This window comes from Anabas testudineus, chromosome 9 (genome assembly GCF_900324465.2).
Source record: "Anabas testudineus chromosome 9, fAnaTes1.2, whole genome shotgun sequence".
NCBI classification, from domain to species: Eukaryota; Metazoa; Chordata; class Actinopteri; order Anabantiformes; family Anabantidae; genus Anabas; species Anabas testudineus.
In genome coordinates this window covers 26,149,657-26,168,763 of record NC_046618.1, presented here as the reverse complement: position 1 = coordinate 26,168,763, position 19,107 = coordinate 26,149,657, and the positions used below count along the sequence as shown (strand labels likewise).

Genomic DNA, 19,107 nt, shown 5'->3' with positions numbered 1-19,107 from the left:
CATTCCACATTCAGCCTTATTGCTAAACATTGATTAGCCCGTCGATGGCTGGGGCCAGACCTGATGAATACACATTTAATGTTCACACACATCTCGCTCTCTCTCTCTCTCCGTCCCTGATCGTCCCTGATGATTTATCACAGAGGAGAGCAGAGAATTTAGAGATTGGACCTGCAGGAAACGTTCGTCTCAACAAAACCTTTAATCTTGTAGAAGTTCAGGGTTAAATCTTTGAATTTGGTTAAGACAGGAAAAGAAAATGACAAGAAGGTGAGAGGATTTCCCTCGTTACTGACACTGGCTTTTTTTTGGTATGAGCACCAGGTACTTCAATATGACTGTAACCAGCTGTAACATTACCAAACCAGAACTCAGAGATACCTGTATGGGATTGACAGGTTGTCTCTGTAGCAGACAACAACAGGGTCCCATTCTGATTTCACCTTGTTCCACTGACTCATGCACTGGTCTGTCTAATAGAAAACTGATTTAAAGTTATAATTTACAGGAACAGGATTAACAACCTGTTCATTTATTTATTTACCTACTGAATTAACTTATCATTAGTTTTAGTCATTTGTTAAAACATTTAACTTGAACATTTGGCAAGGAAAAACTCCCTGAGAAGACAACGGGAAGAAACCTTGAGAGGAACCAGACTCAACAGGGAACCCATCCTCATATGGGTGATTACAACTACTGTAACTACCATTATTAGCCAGTGTGCTCTGTGGCTGTTCCTCGAGATTGTTATTTACTTTCCAATATTCAATCTATTTATGTACTATACATGCCTCAAAAGCTAATTGCATGGTTGCCAATCAGAATGCAATAATTAATATTCTGGCCTTCAACAGTTTCAGTAGTGAGATTGTTTTTTTCTTATATATTTATATTATATTTTGTTTCTCCCACATCAGTACGACTCTGTCTGGGGTCGAGCTACTGAGGATTTACAGTGATTACTTCCTGTTTCTGTTTCACATTTAAACCCTTGAGTTAAATCCAGTAAAGGAGTTTCACATGAAACAGGAAATGATGCATCAATAACGTTAGCCAACGTTCAATCTTGGCTTTTAGGGAAAACGTGTGAATGACCTTTTTACCAAGAATCCTACTCTTAATACTTTACCTTTTCCAGCTTTACTAATCAGCTGTACACTAAGAGCATCTTGAAGGATCACTGAATGACTCAACGTGTTGGATACAGCAGTAGACGCTGATCTGCTCAAATCTCAGACCAGAATGATCAAATCAAATTTGTCAGTGTTGGACCCTGAATTTCACGTGTGCACAGATTGGAGGCTGCAGCAGTGTTTGTGCTTTCTAAACTAGATGTTTGCTTCATTTCAGGAAAAAGGGGGTTTATGCTAAACTGGAGCATATTTACAGTGTGTCACAAATTCCTCTTCAGGGACTTTTGTATTTGTCAATTATGAGCTGAATTGGGAAACTAGGTAGATTTCATTTTAGTGAGAGGCTCTGTTTGTGGTTATGGCTTCGTTTGTCGCAGTGAAACTGCAACTAATAAAGTATCTGCAGGTTTCAAGAGCTCATCTTCTCCAGAGGAACAAATCACGTTCCCTTGCTCTTTTGTTCGGTTGCTTTGCTCATTTCACACCCACTTCTCCGTGATAACGCAGATTGATCGCCTCTTTTGTTTCCAGGTGATTGCACAGATCGTTACTACGCACACAGGCATGCAGCAGCCCTCAGTATGCAAACTACTCATCTTCACCACAAACAGAATGCGCAGAGTGACCTTTTCCTCTATGGATTTCTATATTCAATAAAACTTTACTCTCTCAGGGGGAAACAGAAAGCCTCCACATGAACACATAATCTAAACAATTTACCTCTGGGCTAAAATATGGGCATTACTTCCACACATTTTATGTGCAATACTATCAAGTAGCTGTTGAAGGGGAAAATATATACACAGCCTGTAGGGATAATCTATAATTGGTCTTAGCAGGATGAATATTCCCGTTGAGCCTGCAGTCGTTTACCTGTCTGCTGCTGGAAGGTAACCTTGAGCTGGCCTTGAAAAAGCAGCTGCATGTTGGGATCTCTACTCAGACACACACACACACACACACACACACACACCTCCATCATGTCAGTGTAAAACCTGTCATGAAATAAATTGATGCTGAAATTTTGCAATTCAGAGGCCGTGCGTTGACTTTCCTAAATTGATTTAAATAAAGCAGCCCTGGATGTCAGACGCTGTAAGATATTAAATAAAAGTCCTTATCCGGAGCTGGCAGGCTGGGACAGGTCTGACTTTTCACAGAGAACAGAGTGATTTAAAAAGACTGAGGTTCCTGGTGCTTTTGTTCATTAAATAAAAGGTTAGCCTCCACGTAGACAGTCAGAAAACACAGAGCTGTGACAGAATGACTTACTGGAATGTCATGCTACCTTGAGTGATATTTAATTCGGTGTAACATTTCTAGTTGTGACATTCATTAGCTGTATGTGTGTAGTGAGTCAGCGTCGGTCGTCATCAGTATTTACAGTCACGTTGCAGGCGTTCCTCCGTTTTCTCACAACCACATTGTAAGTTTGACCTATACAACGTGGAACATACCGAACAGGAGCAAGTCTCTGTTCTTGGTTGTTTGTGTGAAATGCAAGGTCAACTTGAAGTGAAAAAGAAGGAGGAGAAAATACTTTTTTCTCCAGTGCTGTTGCTCTCTGGGGAAAACCGAGCACTGCTGCTGCTTTTATATCGTATTATTGTAAATGCTAAAGCTGCACACTTGAGATTTACACTCGAGACAGAACTGAAGACTTGACCCAGACATGACTGCTGATACTTCACTTATTTGACACAGACTCCCTAAAGAGTAAAACTACTGTATGAGACAGTGACAGACTTTGTATGGTCACGCACTGGGAATTTCAGATTTGCCTTTCCTGTTGAAAGACTGTGTGAAAACACTGCGAGCAGTTTTCAAAGTAAAATAAAAAAGTCAAATTCAAGTGTGCGGTGTCATTGTAATAGGCCGCACTTTTACATTTGAAAGATTTGCTAACGAGGACTTCATGTAAGACTTTAGATTTAACTCAGACTTGAACGAGTTTAAAAGCAGCTCTGATAAATAAAAGCTGTCTGAACAACAAATTCTGTATCCACAGGTAATAGAGGGGAGAGTAGATGCTCTTAAAGAAGCAGCGTTGTTTTAGAACAGAAACCAACACTAACCTCTACTGTGACGTGGTAAATAGTACAATAAATAGTTTTATCTGTTGATATGGTTGGAATCAGATTGATATTTAATGGTTGATATTGGCCATTGATCCAATGAATCCAATTTACTGTGTTTCATCTGCAAAAAGGTTTTATATCTGCAACAACATTGTGTTTTCTGCTAAAATAATAATAAGAATCAAACTGTCTAGGTTTAGACGATAACTTGGTTAGGTGGAGGTCTATATTCTTCATTCATTTTAAACCATATGAGCAGAATCTCTTTGCTATTACACTTTGTTTGTATTTATTTGTACAGGACTGTAAGTTCTGGTAGACAGCGTCACACTGTGCCATGTGTGAAAACAAAAAACTTTATTGACTCTTTTTTGTGAACAGTAAGACACAAAGTTTGAATCATAATAAAATAAATAGCTGCTCAATCCGAGCACTAGCTTCTTCTGTTGAACTTTCACTCAGCAGCCTCAACAGATCAGATTGCAAAGCAGCCCGAGGCTCTCAGTGTGTGTGCTGCACCTTTTCTTTTGGGTTAAAGGTGTAAAACTACCCATGTAAACAGAAGCGCATTAAATCTGATGATAACAAGAGGATAAAATGATGTGAGGGGCAGTGAACACATACAATTATCTGTTGTAGCTGTTTATCCTCCAAAGGACAAATCTGTCTTTTTCTTGCTTCGATGAACATGAAAGTCAGAAGTCACAGTTCACAGATCAGTGTCAATAACACAACTGAACTTCTGGAGCCAGCTGGGGTTTGCTGTGTTGCTCAAGGACACTACAGAGCTCAGCACACACATCTGCCAGATTCCCTGTGTCTGAAATCATCCAGTGTCAGTTAACATACCGTCCTGCTTCAGCCAAATTAAAGCGAGTGTGTTATTTATGACCCTGCCCTCAGGCTGCTTCATTTGTTCTGCAGGTGCCCGGCCAATATTTATCACTCACATCTCCCCTCATAACAAATCATAACATATATATTTTTCCTGTGATCAATTTCCCAAGGCCTATAATGAAAAACAATCGACTGCTCTGGTGGAGTTCGCTACCATCTCTACAATAATTAACTTCTGGGCAGGTTCATTTCTAAAACTTGATGTATGATAATACATTATTGATTAGCAGACAGAGACAGATTCACACCATAAATAACATAGAGGATATTATCAATGGCCTCTCAGCGCTGTAACATAGTTACAGTGAAATTTACTGTTAGGAGCCACAGTGCATTTCTGTAAAGAGACCAGAGCTGATCGGCAACACAGGACAGATTACATAGAGATTTAGATTAATGTTCAACCCCGTTTGTTCACACGTCATCCAAATTCAGCACTGCTACTTTTCCAAACTGATTTGTCCCATAGGATTTCATTTGGTATCTAGAAATCACAGGTTTTACAGAATTTAAAATATTACTACTGTGAATAATATTATGTAACATGCCAACTAATCAAACTTTACAGCAACTCTAATACTGTTAAGTAGGCGATTAAGTGAAATCACAAAAGTACAAAACGGATTTAAAGTTGTAAGAAAAATGTTTTTCCAACAAATTATGGATTCATTTGATTATTCGGAGATGCCATTGAATGTTTTCATTAGTTTAAAATATGGATTAGTTAATGAGAATTATGCTAAGTTCTGCTGTTTGGGAAATTAAATGTATAATTCAAGTTTCATTTCCAACTTGCCTCAAAGCTTTTTTAATTTGAGAGGCTTTAATACGGCATAAAACCTGTTACAGTTGGTGAACTCTGAAGTTTCCAAAGTGCCTCACAGCAGCATGAGTACTTGCATTTTTAACACAGCACAACCCAGTGGGAATCACACTCCGGTTCCTCCAAGAGTTTGTGCCAAACTGAACCTACCTGGCAACAAATGTGATGCACAGTGATACAAGGGAATTACTGCAAGTTTTGACTGATTAACTTAGTTAAGTAGATATTATTATTATTATTCAGCCAGCAGTTTCCTGCTTATCTGCTTGTGTGAGGCGACTCCTTAAATCAAGATCCTAATAAAGTGAAACCGTTTAACATTTGGCTCAGAAATGCAGCAAAAATTTAAATAATAACCGGTAATTCAAACATGGGATCTATTATTAGGACTTAGCTCATTTGCTTTATTTCCAAGAATTAGATGCAAACATTCGAATCAGTCTCAGGTCTGGAGCTGGGACCAGGCGGTGATTTAGCCTGGATCACTCAAAAGAGTGGAAGCAGAGGGGGAAACAGCTAGCTAGACTTTATCCACTTGTATAACTGTGCAACACAAGTAGTACTTCTAAGAATAACCTTAGTTTATTGAATAATCCTGAATGTGTTGTGCTTTACAGCCCAGTAAACGATGCAGGTTAGTAGTGGTTAGTAGTACCCTAGGAGTTGGACATCCTGTACATGGAGGATTTGGTTTTTAGTTTGTTTTCTTCACTGACTTTAAAGAAAATGTTTTTCCCTTCAAGCCCTAAGACGTGTGTGATCCATGTGAGACTACGTTAAAATTGTTTCCAGTGCATTCTGGGTGAGAAAGCAGATTTTGAACAGAAAACAACTGAGATTGCAGGATGATGCAAATGTTGGCACCGCAGCGACAGCAGGAGCAGAAAAGCCAACGAGCCAACACAACCCACTGCAGCAGCAACAAACACAAAGTCAGAGCGAGTGTTTACCCGATAATCTGCAAATAGTTCAGCTCAATGGGCCAAAATGGCTTCAGAAAGTCCGAATGAGGAGTTTGACTCTTTGCTCTTTGAATGTGAAAGTGGGACTTTGTCGCAGTGGTTTGTGGGGCTGTTAGAGCAGTGGAGTGTGTGACACAGCTCAGCCATCTGAGTATGGGGCCTTCATTTTTACTGATGAGCAAGTGTTTGCTGAGCGAGCCACGCAGCCTATCTGTTAGTGCCAGGGAAGCGAGAAGCCCTTTGCTTTCCAGAGTGTTACTAAATGCCAGGATGAGATCAATTAGGGATTCAGGTCTTCAGAGGCTTTAGGAACATAATGAGGAACACTTAGAACTAATGATCGGAGCCTTGCATTAGCCCACACCTTGCTCTCGCTTTTCTCTTTCCTCACTGTGTGCACATTAGACGCTGGCACAGGACGACTCAGCTGTTTTTTCCTGTTCTTTGCTGCCTCAGCATTGGCCACGGGTCTCCACAGAAGCCACGGCCAGCATTGATCTGAAATAATTAAAGCAAATCCAAACTTTGATCATGGAAATCCAGAGAACAGGACGCTCAGGGGCGAGATTATCAACAAGAGCAGATGGAAAGGCCTTGGACGGCTCTCATTGCGTTGGTAGTTGTGTGCCAGTTACACTAGTCGATAGCGACAGTTGACACTCAGTCTATTAAAGTTTGTTTTCACATACGAAATAGCAACGTGAATTACTGTGAATGCCTCGTTTTTGTCCGTGTATTTATTATGTTTTGGGATTAGCAGACTCTACTGTGGTAGTTGCTCACTGGAACAGCACTGCAACAAAAAATGGTCTGTACACTGATTAAAAATGCTTTACCTTTGTTGGTGGTAGCTGCTGAGGTGTTGAAGCTGTCACACTGGATCTGGATCTCTACAAGCCACAGACGCAGCATTATGAAGGCAATACTGGAAAAGACATTTCATGGTGAGCCACAGCTGGGGAGGTTGTCTCTCGAGGTGAGAAATCAAGTGAAATAACCCACAAAAGACAAAGTGCAGTAATCCAGTATGTGTGTGCAGTCTGCAGCTACTAATATGCTTCATGCCGCTGCTGTGGTGCAGACTTGAAACAACAGTTGTAATGCAGGAGCTTTTTGCTTCTGTCTCCTTTAAAAGAAAAAACTCTACAGTAAGTCAGAGAAACAGGCGCTTAAATGGTTAATTCAGAAACAGAAACTCAGAGCAACTGTTGGCAATAATATGATAGCAGGTGGGTTTTTTAAAAGCACCAATCTGATCTATTGGCCCAATATTAATGCAAATGGAAGCGACAGATGGCAGACACTTGGCTCTGTGACCCAATGAATATGTATTTTGAAAACAGAGGCGGATATTACTGGAATGTGAAATTCCTTTTGGCCTCTGTGTAACATGACTCAGGTTTTGCTAGTTTTGCTGTTAACAGGTGAAAACGGAGGAAGAACACACACGGGGTATATAGCCAAGTTTCATATTAACAGAAATATGTTTAGCAATGAATGCGTTTGTTTATTGTGTTTGTTTAGATGTGTTGATGAAGATTCTCACTCATCCAGATGATGTGATTTTGAAATTGAGCCATAGAAACTGAAAGTTGGCTGGAGGCCTCAAATTTATCCTTCAGTGTGGTTCTGACTCTCACTTTGGAAAAGGGTGCGAGTAGGTCGATGCTTTCAAGATCCAATGGCCACACCTCCGTTCAAAAAAGTAGGGTGGGCCAGCGCAGGTGGAGCAACACCTCCGCACCACAATCAGCAGTGCACCTTCAAGGAACCCTCATCTGTATAATCTACATGACTGTGAGGTGATCGGGTCTTAATTCAAATTCACATGACTCATAAAGAATAAGTGCATCAGACTGAGAGAAGCACACAGTCTGTGAACAGGCTCTAGTTTAAGAGAGAGAAGGGCATTGACCCTTTTCTATTGATTGTTTGTAGCATTGCTCATTTAATTTCTGCACGACTGCAGTAAAAGCAAGGACAGGCACAGAGGCTGATGAGAGGAAAGGATAAGATGTTTGATTAAAAGGTGCGCGACGTTTCATTCATGAATTCTTATCAAAGCTCTGTCACATTATCTCCCGTCTTGTTTGCTTCCAACCACAGTTTGTGTGTGAGTACAGTACCTCGATCGTTCTGGTCTCACTGCAGTATCAACATCTTAGAGTGCGACTAAAAAGGACAGGATTATGCAAACTGAGATAGGGCACGGAAGTCCTCCTGTGTTCGGATTTGGGTTCAGCACAGTACTGTTCTGCACAGACTCAAGATCGTGTCAGGATAGGTGGGTTTTGAACAGCAGGGTTTCCACTGTGTGACGTGCAGAAGTAACACGATGTGTAGGGGATTCATTCTTTCTGTGTGAACAACTCAGGAACTGAATTCAACATTTCTTTACTTGGTTAACAGAAGTCCTACAGGGAAAGAACAGCTTTCTTAATGAGCTTTAGCAAAACCACAATGTCCAGTTTCACCAACGGTCTCGGTTTCATTACATCTAGATTTAGATTTTTAGATCCTGCACCATTATGAGGGACTACATGTTGTCTGGCAGGTGGATTTTCATGTTGTTTTCCCTTTTTGTCGATCAAAACCTAAATCTAAGTATGGCATTTAAAATGATGCATTCATTTAAATTAATTAATCACAGAAAAATCAAAACAACAGATGGAAAGCAACCAGTTATTAAACCGAACATCACAGTAAAATCCACAGAGTGATCCAGTGTGGATTAAAATAATATAATAATTATGATTTGATTTATTTATCATTTAACTTTGAAGTTATCACTCAAAACATCACTCGTCTCCAAAAAGTCAACAGAAACTAAATATTTTAAATACTTTCACTAAATGTTTATATACTATTAGTTTATATTAAGAAATCACAGAGCATGAAATCAATTCGATTATTTGTTTAATACAACTACAATAGAGCTGACGGCTGAGATCTGCTGAGTGAAACTGAGGATACATTTCCCAAGTGTGAGAGCTTAAAAAGGGCCAAGCATCAGGTTTTTCTCTAACAGTCAGACAGTGTCAGTGTAATTCAGGCTAAGTGTCGTCCCATGCTACATGTCCGAGGGAAATTATCTTTGTGTCGAGGGCACACTGCTGTAATCCCAATCTGTGACTAATCTGATTGTGCAGTGTGTTTGTTCGATGCTAATTTGAAAGCCATTTCACACGGGTCTTAAGCCGTATTGTGTCGTCTCTGCAGCGAGAGCTGGGCCCAAACAACAGAAATTAGTTTTTTGTTTTTTTTAGCTTGATCCTATCGTAGTCCTACTTGTTGTGGTTGTAAAGAGGATTAAGCCTGGATTCGTCACGTCGCGGAGGGAATAATGGGCGCAGAGATAATCTTTGATCCACCTAATTTGCCATCACACAGAAAGGAACTGAATAAAATGGGATGGGCCTCAAACACCCAGCGTCCTCCTATTGATCGGCCTTGACTGTAGGTGTGTGAGCTCTGGGAGATGCTGCGGCCCGTTATCTGATCTGTGATGGTTTAGAGATGTCGTGTTTCTCCAGGTCGTCCAAACTAACGCTCCAGTGATATCTGAGGTTCTACTGACAGTTCCAGATCATTATCATCAACTGACTTCACTTCACTCGCTCTCATCAGTCACCCGTGTGACCTCAGGAGAGACGCGAAGAGACAACAAACTAATTATCCCAACTGGGTAATCACTTATGGAAATGTGCTTGATTTCATCTCGGTGGTCACACTAATCTTAGATCATTTTCACAGTTAACATAATAAGACTACACGCTTCTAATAAATGTAATTGACTTGTGCAGAGCTGCTTTCTGCTTCATGTAGGGGCAGAGCAGAGGGGGCAGTAGTAGTATTTTGAGCTGCTTCTGGTAATAATTGAATATGCCGACTGTCATGGATCAGAGCCTCGGCAGCAGATAATAAACAACAGACATTTACTTTAAAAGTGTAACATCATGCATGTCCATACTCTGTTATGATGTAAATTAAATATGATTATTTAATATGACACGTTTAATATTCGCAGTGTGAAACTGCAGTAACTACTGTATGTAATCCTTAATGAACTAGTGTGTTTCACTGAGCCAACGTCTGGTGAAACCTCTCCACCTTAAAGCAGCTCTAACACTGAAGTCCAGGGATGTGAGTTCCAGACAAACTGCTTTATTTCTGTGTTGGTTTTAATTAAGCAGAAAGGATCCCATTTAGAAAATATGTAGGAGTAAGAGCCCCAGATCTGCAGCAGCAGTGTAAGTAATTTGTCAGATGTTTTTTATCCGAAGCAACTAAGAAATGAGGATCAAAGCAGGCAAACAGCTCGCTCTTCTCAGGGAGGAGACAAATAAACAAGGACACAATTCACAAAACAAGACGTGGAGGAGGTTTGTCTTCGGTTGTGCAGATTTGTGCAGATTTGTGCAGATTTGTGCAGCTTGTTGCACCAACGTGAGACCACTGAGCCAGAGGGCTTTGTTTGGGATCTTTAATTGTGTTCTTGGCAGAGCACACGGGCCCAGATGGATTGAAAACCTGGATGATTTTATATTATTAATAGTTCCGAAAAATAGACCTATACAATGAAATCTTTCAGTATTCAGTTACCCACTGGTTAGTATTTATGGTCTTTTCCTAATCACTGCTCATATGTTTAGATGTTGTTGAGTTGTGAGTTATTTATACTTACACTGTATATTATTATTTGTATATTATTATTTGTATAAGTGTGTAACACATGCGATCCACTCTGGGTGGACATGAAGTATAAGCATAGTCTCATTACGTATTATACATGAGACAATGTTGGAAACAAGAACAGGTTTTCTTATCAGAGCTGGATGGATACAAACCGTTTTTCCTGTTTTATATCTATGATCTGTGCCACAGAAAAATCAATATTAAGTTTTTATTTTAGCCGTGTGACGACATAAAGTGCAGCGTTCGCCTGCAGAAACACGACCTTCTGTCACCACAACAAGGACAGCCGGGGGGGGAAGTCTGTGATGACACAGAGGAGTCTCCACTAAATGTGCTGCACATTCAGCATTCAGAAAAAGATAGCAAACAGCTCGTCACCAATAAATGTTTAATAGTAACGTATTTTTATTTTGAGTGAAACCATAACAGAAGTGAGGTCATGTTAATAAAGCTGTGTATGTTGGTATGTTTTGATTTTACTCTGTATTTTATATTAATCATCCACGAGCCGCAGGACTAATAATAAGGACATTCATTACGGCCTTTGTGATCAAATCTAGTTGACTTCAAGAAGGAGGACATACTGTAAGTTTGAATAAGAGCCGTTTGCTGTTTGCTGCTCAGCTGCTCTGCTTGTTATCGGGCTGTCAGACGGGCTGCGATGACAAGCTGAGAGACGGGGATTACAAACCCAGACAGGAGCACAGTCATCGCTCTGCTCACCGTACCTGCCCCTAAAAACAACCCTCCATCCTCCTTAGTCACCACATTTTATTTGTGTGTCAATTTGGCCGGATCTTGACACATGTTGGCTCTGTGCTCTGTCATTTAAGAAATCACAGGCACACCAGAAGTGAAGGTCTGCAAATAAAGGGTCAGAATTTCAGACTTTAAAAGACCACAAATATCACAAAACCTTGATGTATCTTGGTCCGATTGGCCTGAGGCATGCTCTGCAGCGACACGTTCATTTGTCCTAAATTTAAAAGCGTACTTCAGCTCACAGACTGATTCACATGGCCTGAAAAAGCCAATTATCAAGCTGTAAATCACTCAGACTCATGTAACAACATGTTAGCATCAGTGTAGCATTCATCAAAAGCCATGACAGCAGTTCTAATGTGATGTTAACTTAACTGGAGCTTTTCATTCTGATCATAAACATCATCAGTCATGATGAATCTAATATAATTATCTGTGTTATGATTTATAATCATTAACATCATCAGCATCACTGTCGTCATTTAACAGCAGAGACGGAGAGAGCGGAGGCTCATTCGTCAGCTGTTCAGTACAATAAGAATCAAAAGTTATGTGAAGATCACCTGAAAATCACCTTTTAAAGGCCCCAGAAATACCTAAAATAAAGATTAACTCAAAACACATAGAGAAACCTGGAGTTAAGGCTGTAATGAGGATTATCTGCTGAAAACAGCTGTTCAACACTAAATGGTTTGTAAGGCCAAATATCAACAGATCAATGATCTCATTATACTGTAAAAATGTTCTGTGTTATTATATCAGGTTATCACAGCGTTTAGCCTGTTAGTTTTCCTCAGCTTTTATTTTATTTACTAAATAAATAAATTGTATGTAAAGATATTGGATTGTTATATATGTTCGTTTGAAGCCATTTATCTGATCATCATCAATATCCTCATTTATGATCATTAAAATTTCATTATCAGTATCATTTACTGTTGTTTACAACATCATCAGCCTCAGCACAGTTTGAAGCAGAGGATACACGGTCGAGTCTGAGAGCGCTGTATAATCAAAGTAGACACATAGATGGATGTGAACCTTTTGGAATTTTAGGGTTTTCTGCATTAATTTGTCATAAAATCTGATCTGATCTTCAACTGAGTCAAAAGTATTAACAAATATAATGTGACTAAAATAATAACTGATCTTTCACAAACACTCGCACTGTGAGGTTTTTATGGTTGTTCTCAATAAAGACATGAAAAGATACTTTTTCTTACCACTGCAGACAGAGAAATAGATACTTTATAAATCCCTAAAGGGAAATTCACCTGACAGGTGGAGTGACCCAGGTGTTAGGGATAAGGTTAGAGTTAGGTTGGGGTCAAGTTGGCTTTAGTTGTGGTTGACTTGCTCCTCTTCAGCTTTTCGTGTGTACCACCTTGCGATTACACAAATCCACCCTGAGACAAGAACTAACAAGGTATTTGTCCCTTTTTATTTAACTTTCCGAGCACGGCTTCTCCATAATTCCCATTTTCACCCGGCGGACTGTGATTGTGATCAGCAGTTTCCTGATAAAGCGACAGCACTGACTGCATTACGTGTTTATGAATTGCTAATGGTGCTATTTATCAAGCCGTGTGCCACGATTTACCATATTGAAAGTCACGGTTAGCGATTTTACATTTAGAAGGTGAAAATTTAAGCGCGATCAACTGTATCATCTGTCATTTTAATTTATGAGAGATTAATGCAGCGATGGCGCTCTGCTCCTCGGCACTCATCAGCTGCTACAACTAATGGATGAATAATCGCCATTCAGACTTTTAACACTTGTTTGGAAAATGAACTTTTAAAAACTTGAGCAGTCACAGAAAGAGAAGTCCTAACTGGTTCATGTCGTTCCACTCCGTAGCCCAGACTCAACTTTGTGAGTTAATTATTTTGTCTGTGTTCAATCATTGATACCCTGAGCTGAGAGGACATCCTGACGGCTCAGACTGACTGACTGCTGCTTCACTGGACGTCTGAGTGCTGCAAATTGAAAATGTTCCAGCGCCAAAATGAATTATTCCTGATAAACACATAACTCCCCCTAACTCTTTGAAAGTTGGGCTCGAGTAGAACAGAAATAAAACATGCATGTCAAGAAAAATTCCTATTAGGCTTTGAGTCAATATTTCATATATATTTATGCATTTTTATGAGTCATGTTTGGGCTCAGATGTTCAGAGAAGACTTTAATGAGCATGAAAGTGGACGGCTCTGATTTCTTTTCTTTTTTAATTTCCATTTAAGCTAAATAACATTTTTATTGAATTGGGTGGAGGTTTCGCTGCAGCTGTTGTTGGTGGTGGTGAATTTACTCCATCACAGGGGTTAAGATGTTTAAAGTTGCATGCATGCTTTATTGCTGCTGCACCATCACATAAAACTGTATAAATGATGCACAAATAAAAGAGCTGAAGAGTACATGTGTGTCCTGTAGTGCAGATGTTTAGAGGAGCGTTTGCTTATTTAATATTATAAACAGAAAACACACTGAAATCTGACACTGCAGCTTCTTTCACACACGACTGACAACCTGAACATCTCCAGACTCGACCGAGCTGCATGTGAGAACACAAACCTCCGAGATTAGCTTGACTTTATCCTGTGAGCCCTCTACTACAAAGTCTGTGTAATGTCCAAGTGAGCCCAGGTGGGAGCAGAGCAGGTGGTCCGGAGTGTTCACAGGGAGCGAACACTAGAAGGTTTAGGAGGTATTTACCTGACTTCCTGTTGTTGGGTCATTCAGGAAACCGGAGTTATAAACTTCAAACACTTCATTTCTAATCGTGTGACTTCCTCTATTGATGTTAACAAAACACAAAGGATTTTCACTGTGTACTCTTTGAGTCACGTCATGCCTCCTGCACGCTCCACACAGTGACCCCCCCAAACCAAACAGACTATTTCCTGAAGTGACCTTTCTCCTGCTGTGTGATGAATATGTGAACGCACACGTCTGCAAAGTGTCCGAACCTGATCCTCCAGACATGTGAAAGCAACTTAAAACCGATGCTGTAGATTTGTTTTTGTGTGTTGTTGGTTAACGAAGCTCATCGTGGATCCACAGTCAAACGAAATGGGTCAGTACAGCAGCTTATTTATAGCCCAGATCACACCACTGTCCGTGCTCTTTCTCCAGGCGCAGCGAGAAATTATGCAATCAAATACAAACTGCACTACAAGTGGCTGCTAATGCAGTTCCACTGTAAGAGGAACCCGGGGTCAGTCCGGTCCTCGCTCAGAAACAAGTCACTGTCAATTCACTTTTCAGTCTCACGTCTAACTGAAGCAGCAAAACATTTCATTTCAAACCCCAAGAGTGGGCACTTGAAAATGTTTGTACATGTGAGAAGCTGAAAGAAGCATCAATAACGGATAATCAGCAGTGAGTGAATCAACAGTGGAGACTGAGAAACAAATTTAATGACAATTAAACAGTAAATGTTTATTTTACACCATAAAATAAATTATAATAGGACGCACAGCAGGGAGGGAGCATGCTAAGACCGTCTGTCTTTGTTAGGAGCTTTAGACATTTCAGATGATGAGAATCAGGATTTTTAAAAGAAGTTTTTGCAAAATAAAATATTTTTCACAACATTTTCAAGAACAAGATGTTTCTGTTTCCATAGTTAGGACAGTGCTGCCAGGTAACAAGCTGCCGCTGGAGCCTCAGTCTTGTTATCTAACTAAATCAAAACGGTTTTCAGCCACATGTCTGTGAACAGTGTTTCAGGTGAAGTGATCTGGAGGCTGAGCATGGAGCGTGAAAGTGGACTTCTTTCTTCTTAGGTTGGAAGTTGGTAGAAGACCTCAAATATATCCTGCAGCTTGGTTTCACTTCACACCTGACCTGAATCAGCTCGTTTCGTTAGGCTTCCTTTGTCCCACCTGGTGTGACGTGAAACCAACCTGCGGGATACGTCTGAGGTCTGGTGAAATGTTTCCATGACTTAATTTACACATTTGTAAAGCAAATCCACAGATAACACATCAAACTACACATAACTAACACGAGTAGTCTGATATTTACAACACAGAGCTCGAGAAACTGTCTCACTCAGGAGTTTAAAACACTAAACTACAACTTAACTGTGTGTCAAAATAGTATTTAACTGCAGTTAATAAGCTGAAAATAACGATTCCAAAGCACTTGTAGTTTAAAAATAGACATACTATTACTGTGTATATTACAGAAAACACTAATGTACCATTTTCGTTATTTGAACTACAAACAGACTTATCTGTAGCACATTAAGCAAATATCTTGCTTTTATTCCCACTTTTATTTTCCTTGATGTTTATCTGTCCGTGTACTTCGACTCGAGCTGCAGCATTATTGACTGTTAGCACAGGAGTCACTGTGTGTCTGTAGCTAAAGACCATACCGGGGATTTGACATTATGCAGAGAGCATCTAATGAGCATGATGGGCCTAACAAGGTAAAGAAGTCGACTGTACAAATACCACGGCCTTATTGTAAAATCAATGCGGTGCTCAGCGGGACACAGCTGGTTAATTAAATTAAAGCATTAGTTTAAATAACCAATTTACAGAAAAGACAAGTGTGTAACAACCTCTACTGGATTAAACTCCAGTCAATGTGGACCTCACTTTTAATAATTAATTCAGTCAAAGTAAATGAAATGACTGGTAAATAAGAATAAATTAATTGTCCTGCGGTTGACAGGTCGTGTTTATTGCAGAGTGCACACTGGAACCAAAGTGATATAAACAATAAATGAAAGACATTCAAGGACTAATGTCTAGTGCATTAAGCATCTTAGTCAAATATTCCACAGATCAGTCATTTCTAATCTCCACACACACGAAGTAGAGTCTCATTTTAAAATGAGACACAAATTCTCTTTTTAGTTATTTATAGAAGAAACAATTATTCAAATAAAAAAATCCTTATGTTTGTTCTACAATGAGCTTTTATTCCCCAAAAATAAGAACTGATTTTGTGATTTTAATTAGTGGCGTTACACACGCACTTCAACCTGTGTTACACAGTTTGGTGTTCAATATAACACACATCAAATTAAGGCAGGAATGTGCTCTTAGAATACATCCATTAAATTCTGACTCTGGCACAAAGTGGATGCTCGGAGTTTAAATGAAAACAAAATTAGGCCCATTTTAACTTTTCTCCTCCGTTGGTCAGTTTCATGAGCTGTTGTTTTGTATTAGCTTCAAGGGAACAGGTCTCTAAAGCCGCTGCGGGTGTTGAAGACACAGGGAGCAAAAGCAGATGATCATCAGCAAAAATAGCCTCACGTTGTAGTCAGGGGTTCTGTTTTTGTCCCAGTTTTTGCCAGTTCAGTTTAGTTTCTAACAAGACTCCTTATGACAAAATGTGTTTTGATGTGGCGCCCCTATTGTTAGGACAAAGACACATCAGCAGTACTTTTTTTCACGTTTATGTAACTAAAACTGCTTGGCCAAGGTCAGAGAGAGATCATCACTGGGTAAATAAGTACTGACGGGATGCAAATGCTGCTGTCTGATGGAAAAGGCTCTCATGTGTACACCTGATCTTCACCTGCAACTCAAATGTTGGGGTCAGTGTCAGTTGAGTAGTTTAAAGCAATGATTGATGGGCACACAGGAAGACAGCATCGGGTCACCGGTGATATTTTTGTTCCCAGAGGTTCAGATGCTCATGACGAGTTTTCATGTAAATTTAGGAGTCTCAGGCTTCTCTGGTGCTTTGGACGAGAACCTGACCAACTCTCCCCGACAGTGCTGATGTATTATGACTAATGTCGCTTTCATCTTTCTGTTTGTCAGAAGCTGTTTCACTTCATATTCTTCCCTTTGGTATCTTTCTCTGACCAATTCCACGTTTGTCTCTTCCAGCTTGGCCGCGTCAAAAGAAGCTGCGGCGAGGAAAGCTGCGTCGCCGATGCCGCCCTCGGAGTTCCTGGACAAACTCATGGGCAAAGTTTCGGGTTACGATGCCAGAATCCGACCGAATTTTAAAGGTAGGAGTTGCCACCAAGACGCAGTCGGATAAGACAGGAATGTAGCCAATCAATGTCCTGAAAAGACCGGGTACTGTGCTGTCTCTGCTTTTTATCACCTACTCTAAATGCCTTTTAAGGGTTTAGCCAAGATTATCACCAAGAAAGGTTTGTAGTCATTTGTTTTATTAACAAAGAAAAACACATTTGTTAAAATTCTGTTGCTGTATGTTTAATCATGTCAGTTTCTTGGTTGTTCTCATTCTGTCATCTCTTTCATTTGCCCTTTGCAGTGTGGAACAAAGGTAATTCTGCCCATTGCTAAAGACAGAATTAGGCTACAGCAGGTGTTAAACCCCAATTGCTTTGTATTTGATTAACCCCATCCCTGCACTGTTAGTCAGCTAGACTGTAAAGTAAAATATTAGCTATCATGGTGCTCGTTGGCTACATTCCTTGGTATCCACACAGTATCCTGAGTGCTTGTTTTGGTGGTCAAGGTAATGTGCCTCTCTCCCACCAGAGTGCTGCTAAATATGATGATGATGATATAATATTTAGTGACCTCTCCCTGAATGGAAGCCCCCATAAAGACACATGTCAGAGGTTCCTATATTAAACTCTGTCACATTAGGAAACGTTAATATGTTTGTGTGACACTGAAGAACTGGGGCAACCCTCCATATTCATTAAAGCGTATGAATAATACAACAAGGGTTGATAAATCATACAGCACCTTACGAAAAAATGATTCCAAAGTGATTGGGACAGGCTGAAATACCAGTGCACGATCACAGAAACCATCCTACAAGTGGCCTGAGTTTCACACTGTGTTGTTAACATAAACTGATAAAAACTCATCACTAGAGTAAAGTGTTATATTTACGTGTTGGTGCATGATAAATTCTGCCATAACTACAGTTTCCAATATGGATGTGAGCTCTTGCAGTAAACTGGATCTAACTAATTGGGTCATTTGTGCACCCTTAGTGTGCAAGATATTAGTAACCTTAGAATATTTCACCTTCCTATGTGCACATCTCCCACTTAATGCAAAGTATTGCATATTTTTCTGTTGTGGTTATTTTATGTGATATTTACTAATCCAAATGTAATAACCTTCCATACCCAAACAGTTAGGGTTAGACATTCACCACTGGAAGTGATTAAACCTCGATGGGTGTTGCACTCCACCTAGTTAGTGAGCACTGCTTGCTTCATACTATATCAATGTGCTCTAAATCAGCAGGTGAAATTAAAAGGCGTCTTAATATTTTGTCCACTGAACACACAGGTAAATAGACTGCCAGACGGCGCAGCAGTGAAGCACAGCTTATGTTTGTGAATGCTGCCACAGAGCTTTTCTTTTTTGCTGAGACTGTAATGGTATAACCCATTATACAGTGATCTTTGTAAGTGGGATATCTCAGCTCATGCAAGATAGAAATGGGAGGGGTGGGGGGTTTTTACCGCGACTAAGTGTGTATTATTAAACCTGCTGCGACTGAAAACAGCTGAAACCGCTCATCCCTCCTGACCTGCCAAGAATTTGTTCAGGTGTTTTGTGAGTTGAGTCAATTTTAGAGACCGTTTCAATTTTAAAATTTGAGTTCTCCTCAGCTGTGGTGGGCAACAATCCATTGTGATTTACTGAGTCTAGTGCTGCATTGACCTTTACAAATCAGGATTTAAACAGGCCGACGTGGCAGTTATTTGAATTTATAGCTTTTATATATTTTTCTGTTCTTTTAATGTGATGTAATAAAAAAAGTGAAATGCAGATGAAAGTGC

At 39.9% G+C, this 19,107-nt stretch overlaps 1 protein-coding gene across 1 annotated transcript in view; it reads left to right on the top strand.

Annotated features, from left to right (window-relative positions):
* Positions 1–9,568: 9,568 nt before the first annotated feature.
* The window catches only part of glra1 (glycine receptor, alpha 1), a gene marked incomplete at its 5' end in the record, with an annotated part of 64,921 nt that continues 55,382 nt past the window's right edge, over positions 9,569–19,107 (top strand). The window contains 4 exons of the mRNA XM_026343172.1: positions 9,569–9,599; positions 16,755–16,770; positions 17,213–17,337; positions 17,610–17,621. Coding sequence (XP_026198957.1) covers positions 9,569–9,599; positions 16,755–16,770; positions 17,213–17,337; positions 17,610–17,621 — 184 coding nt within the window. The remainder of the gene's footprint in view (positions 9,600–16,754; positions 16,771–17,212; positions 17,338–17,609; positions 17,622–19,107) is intronic.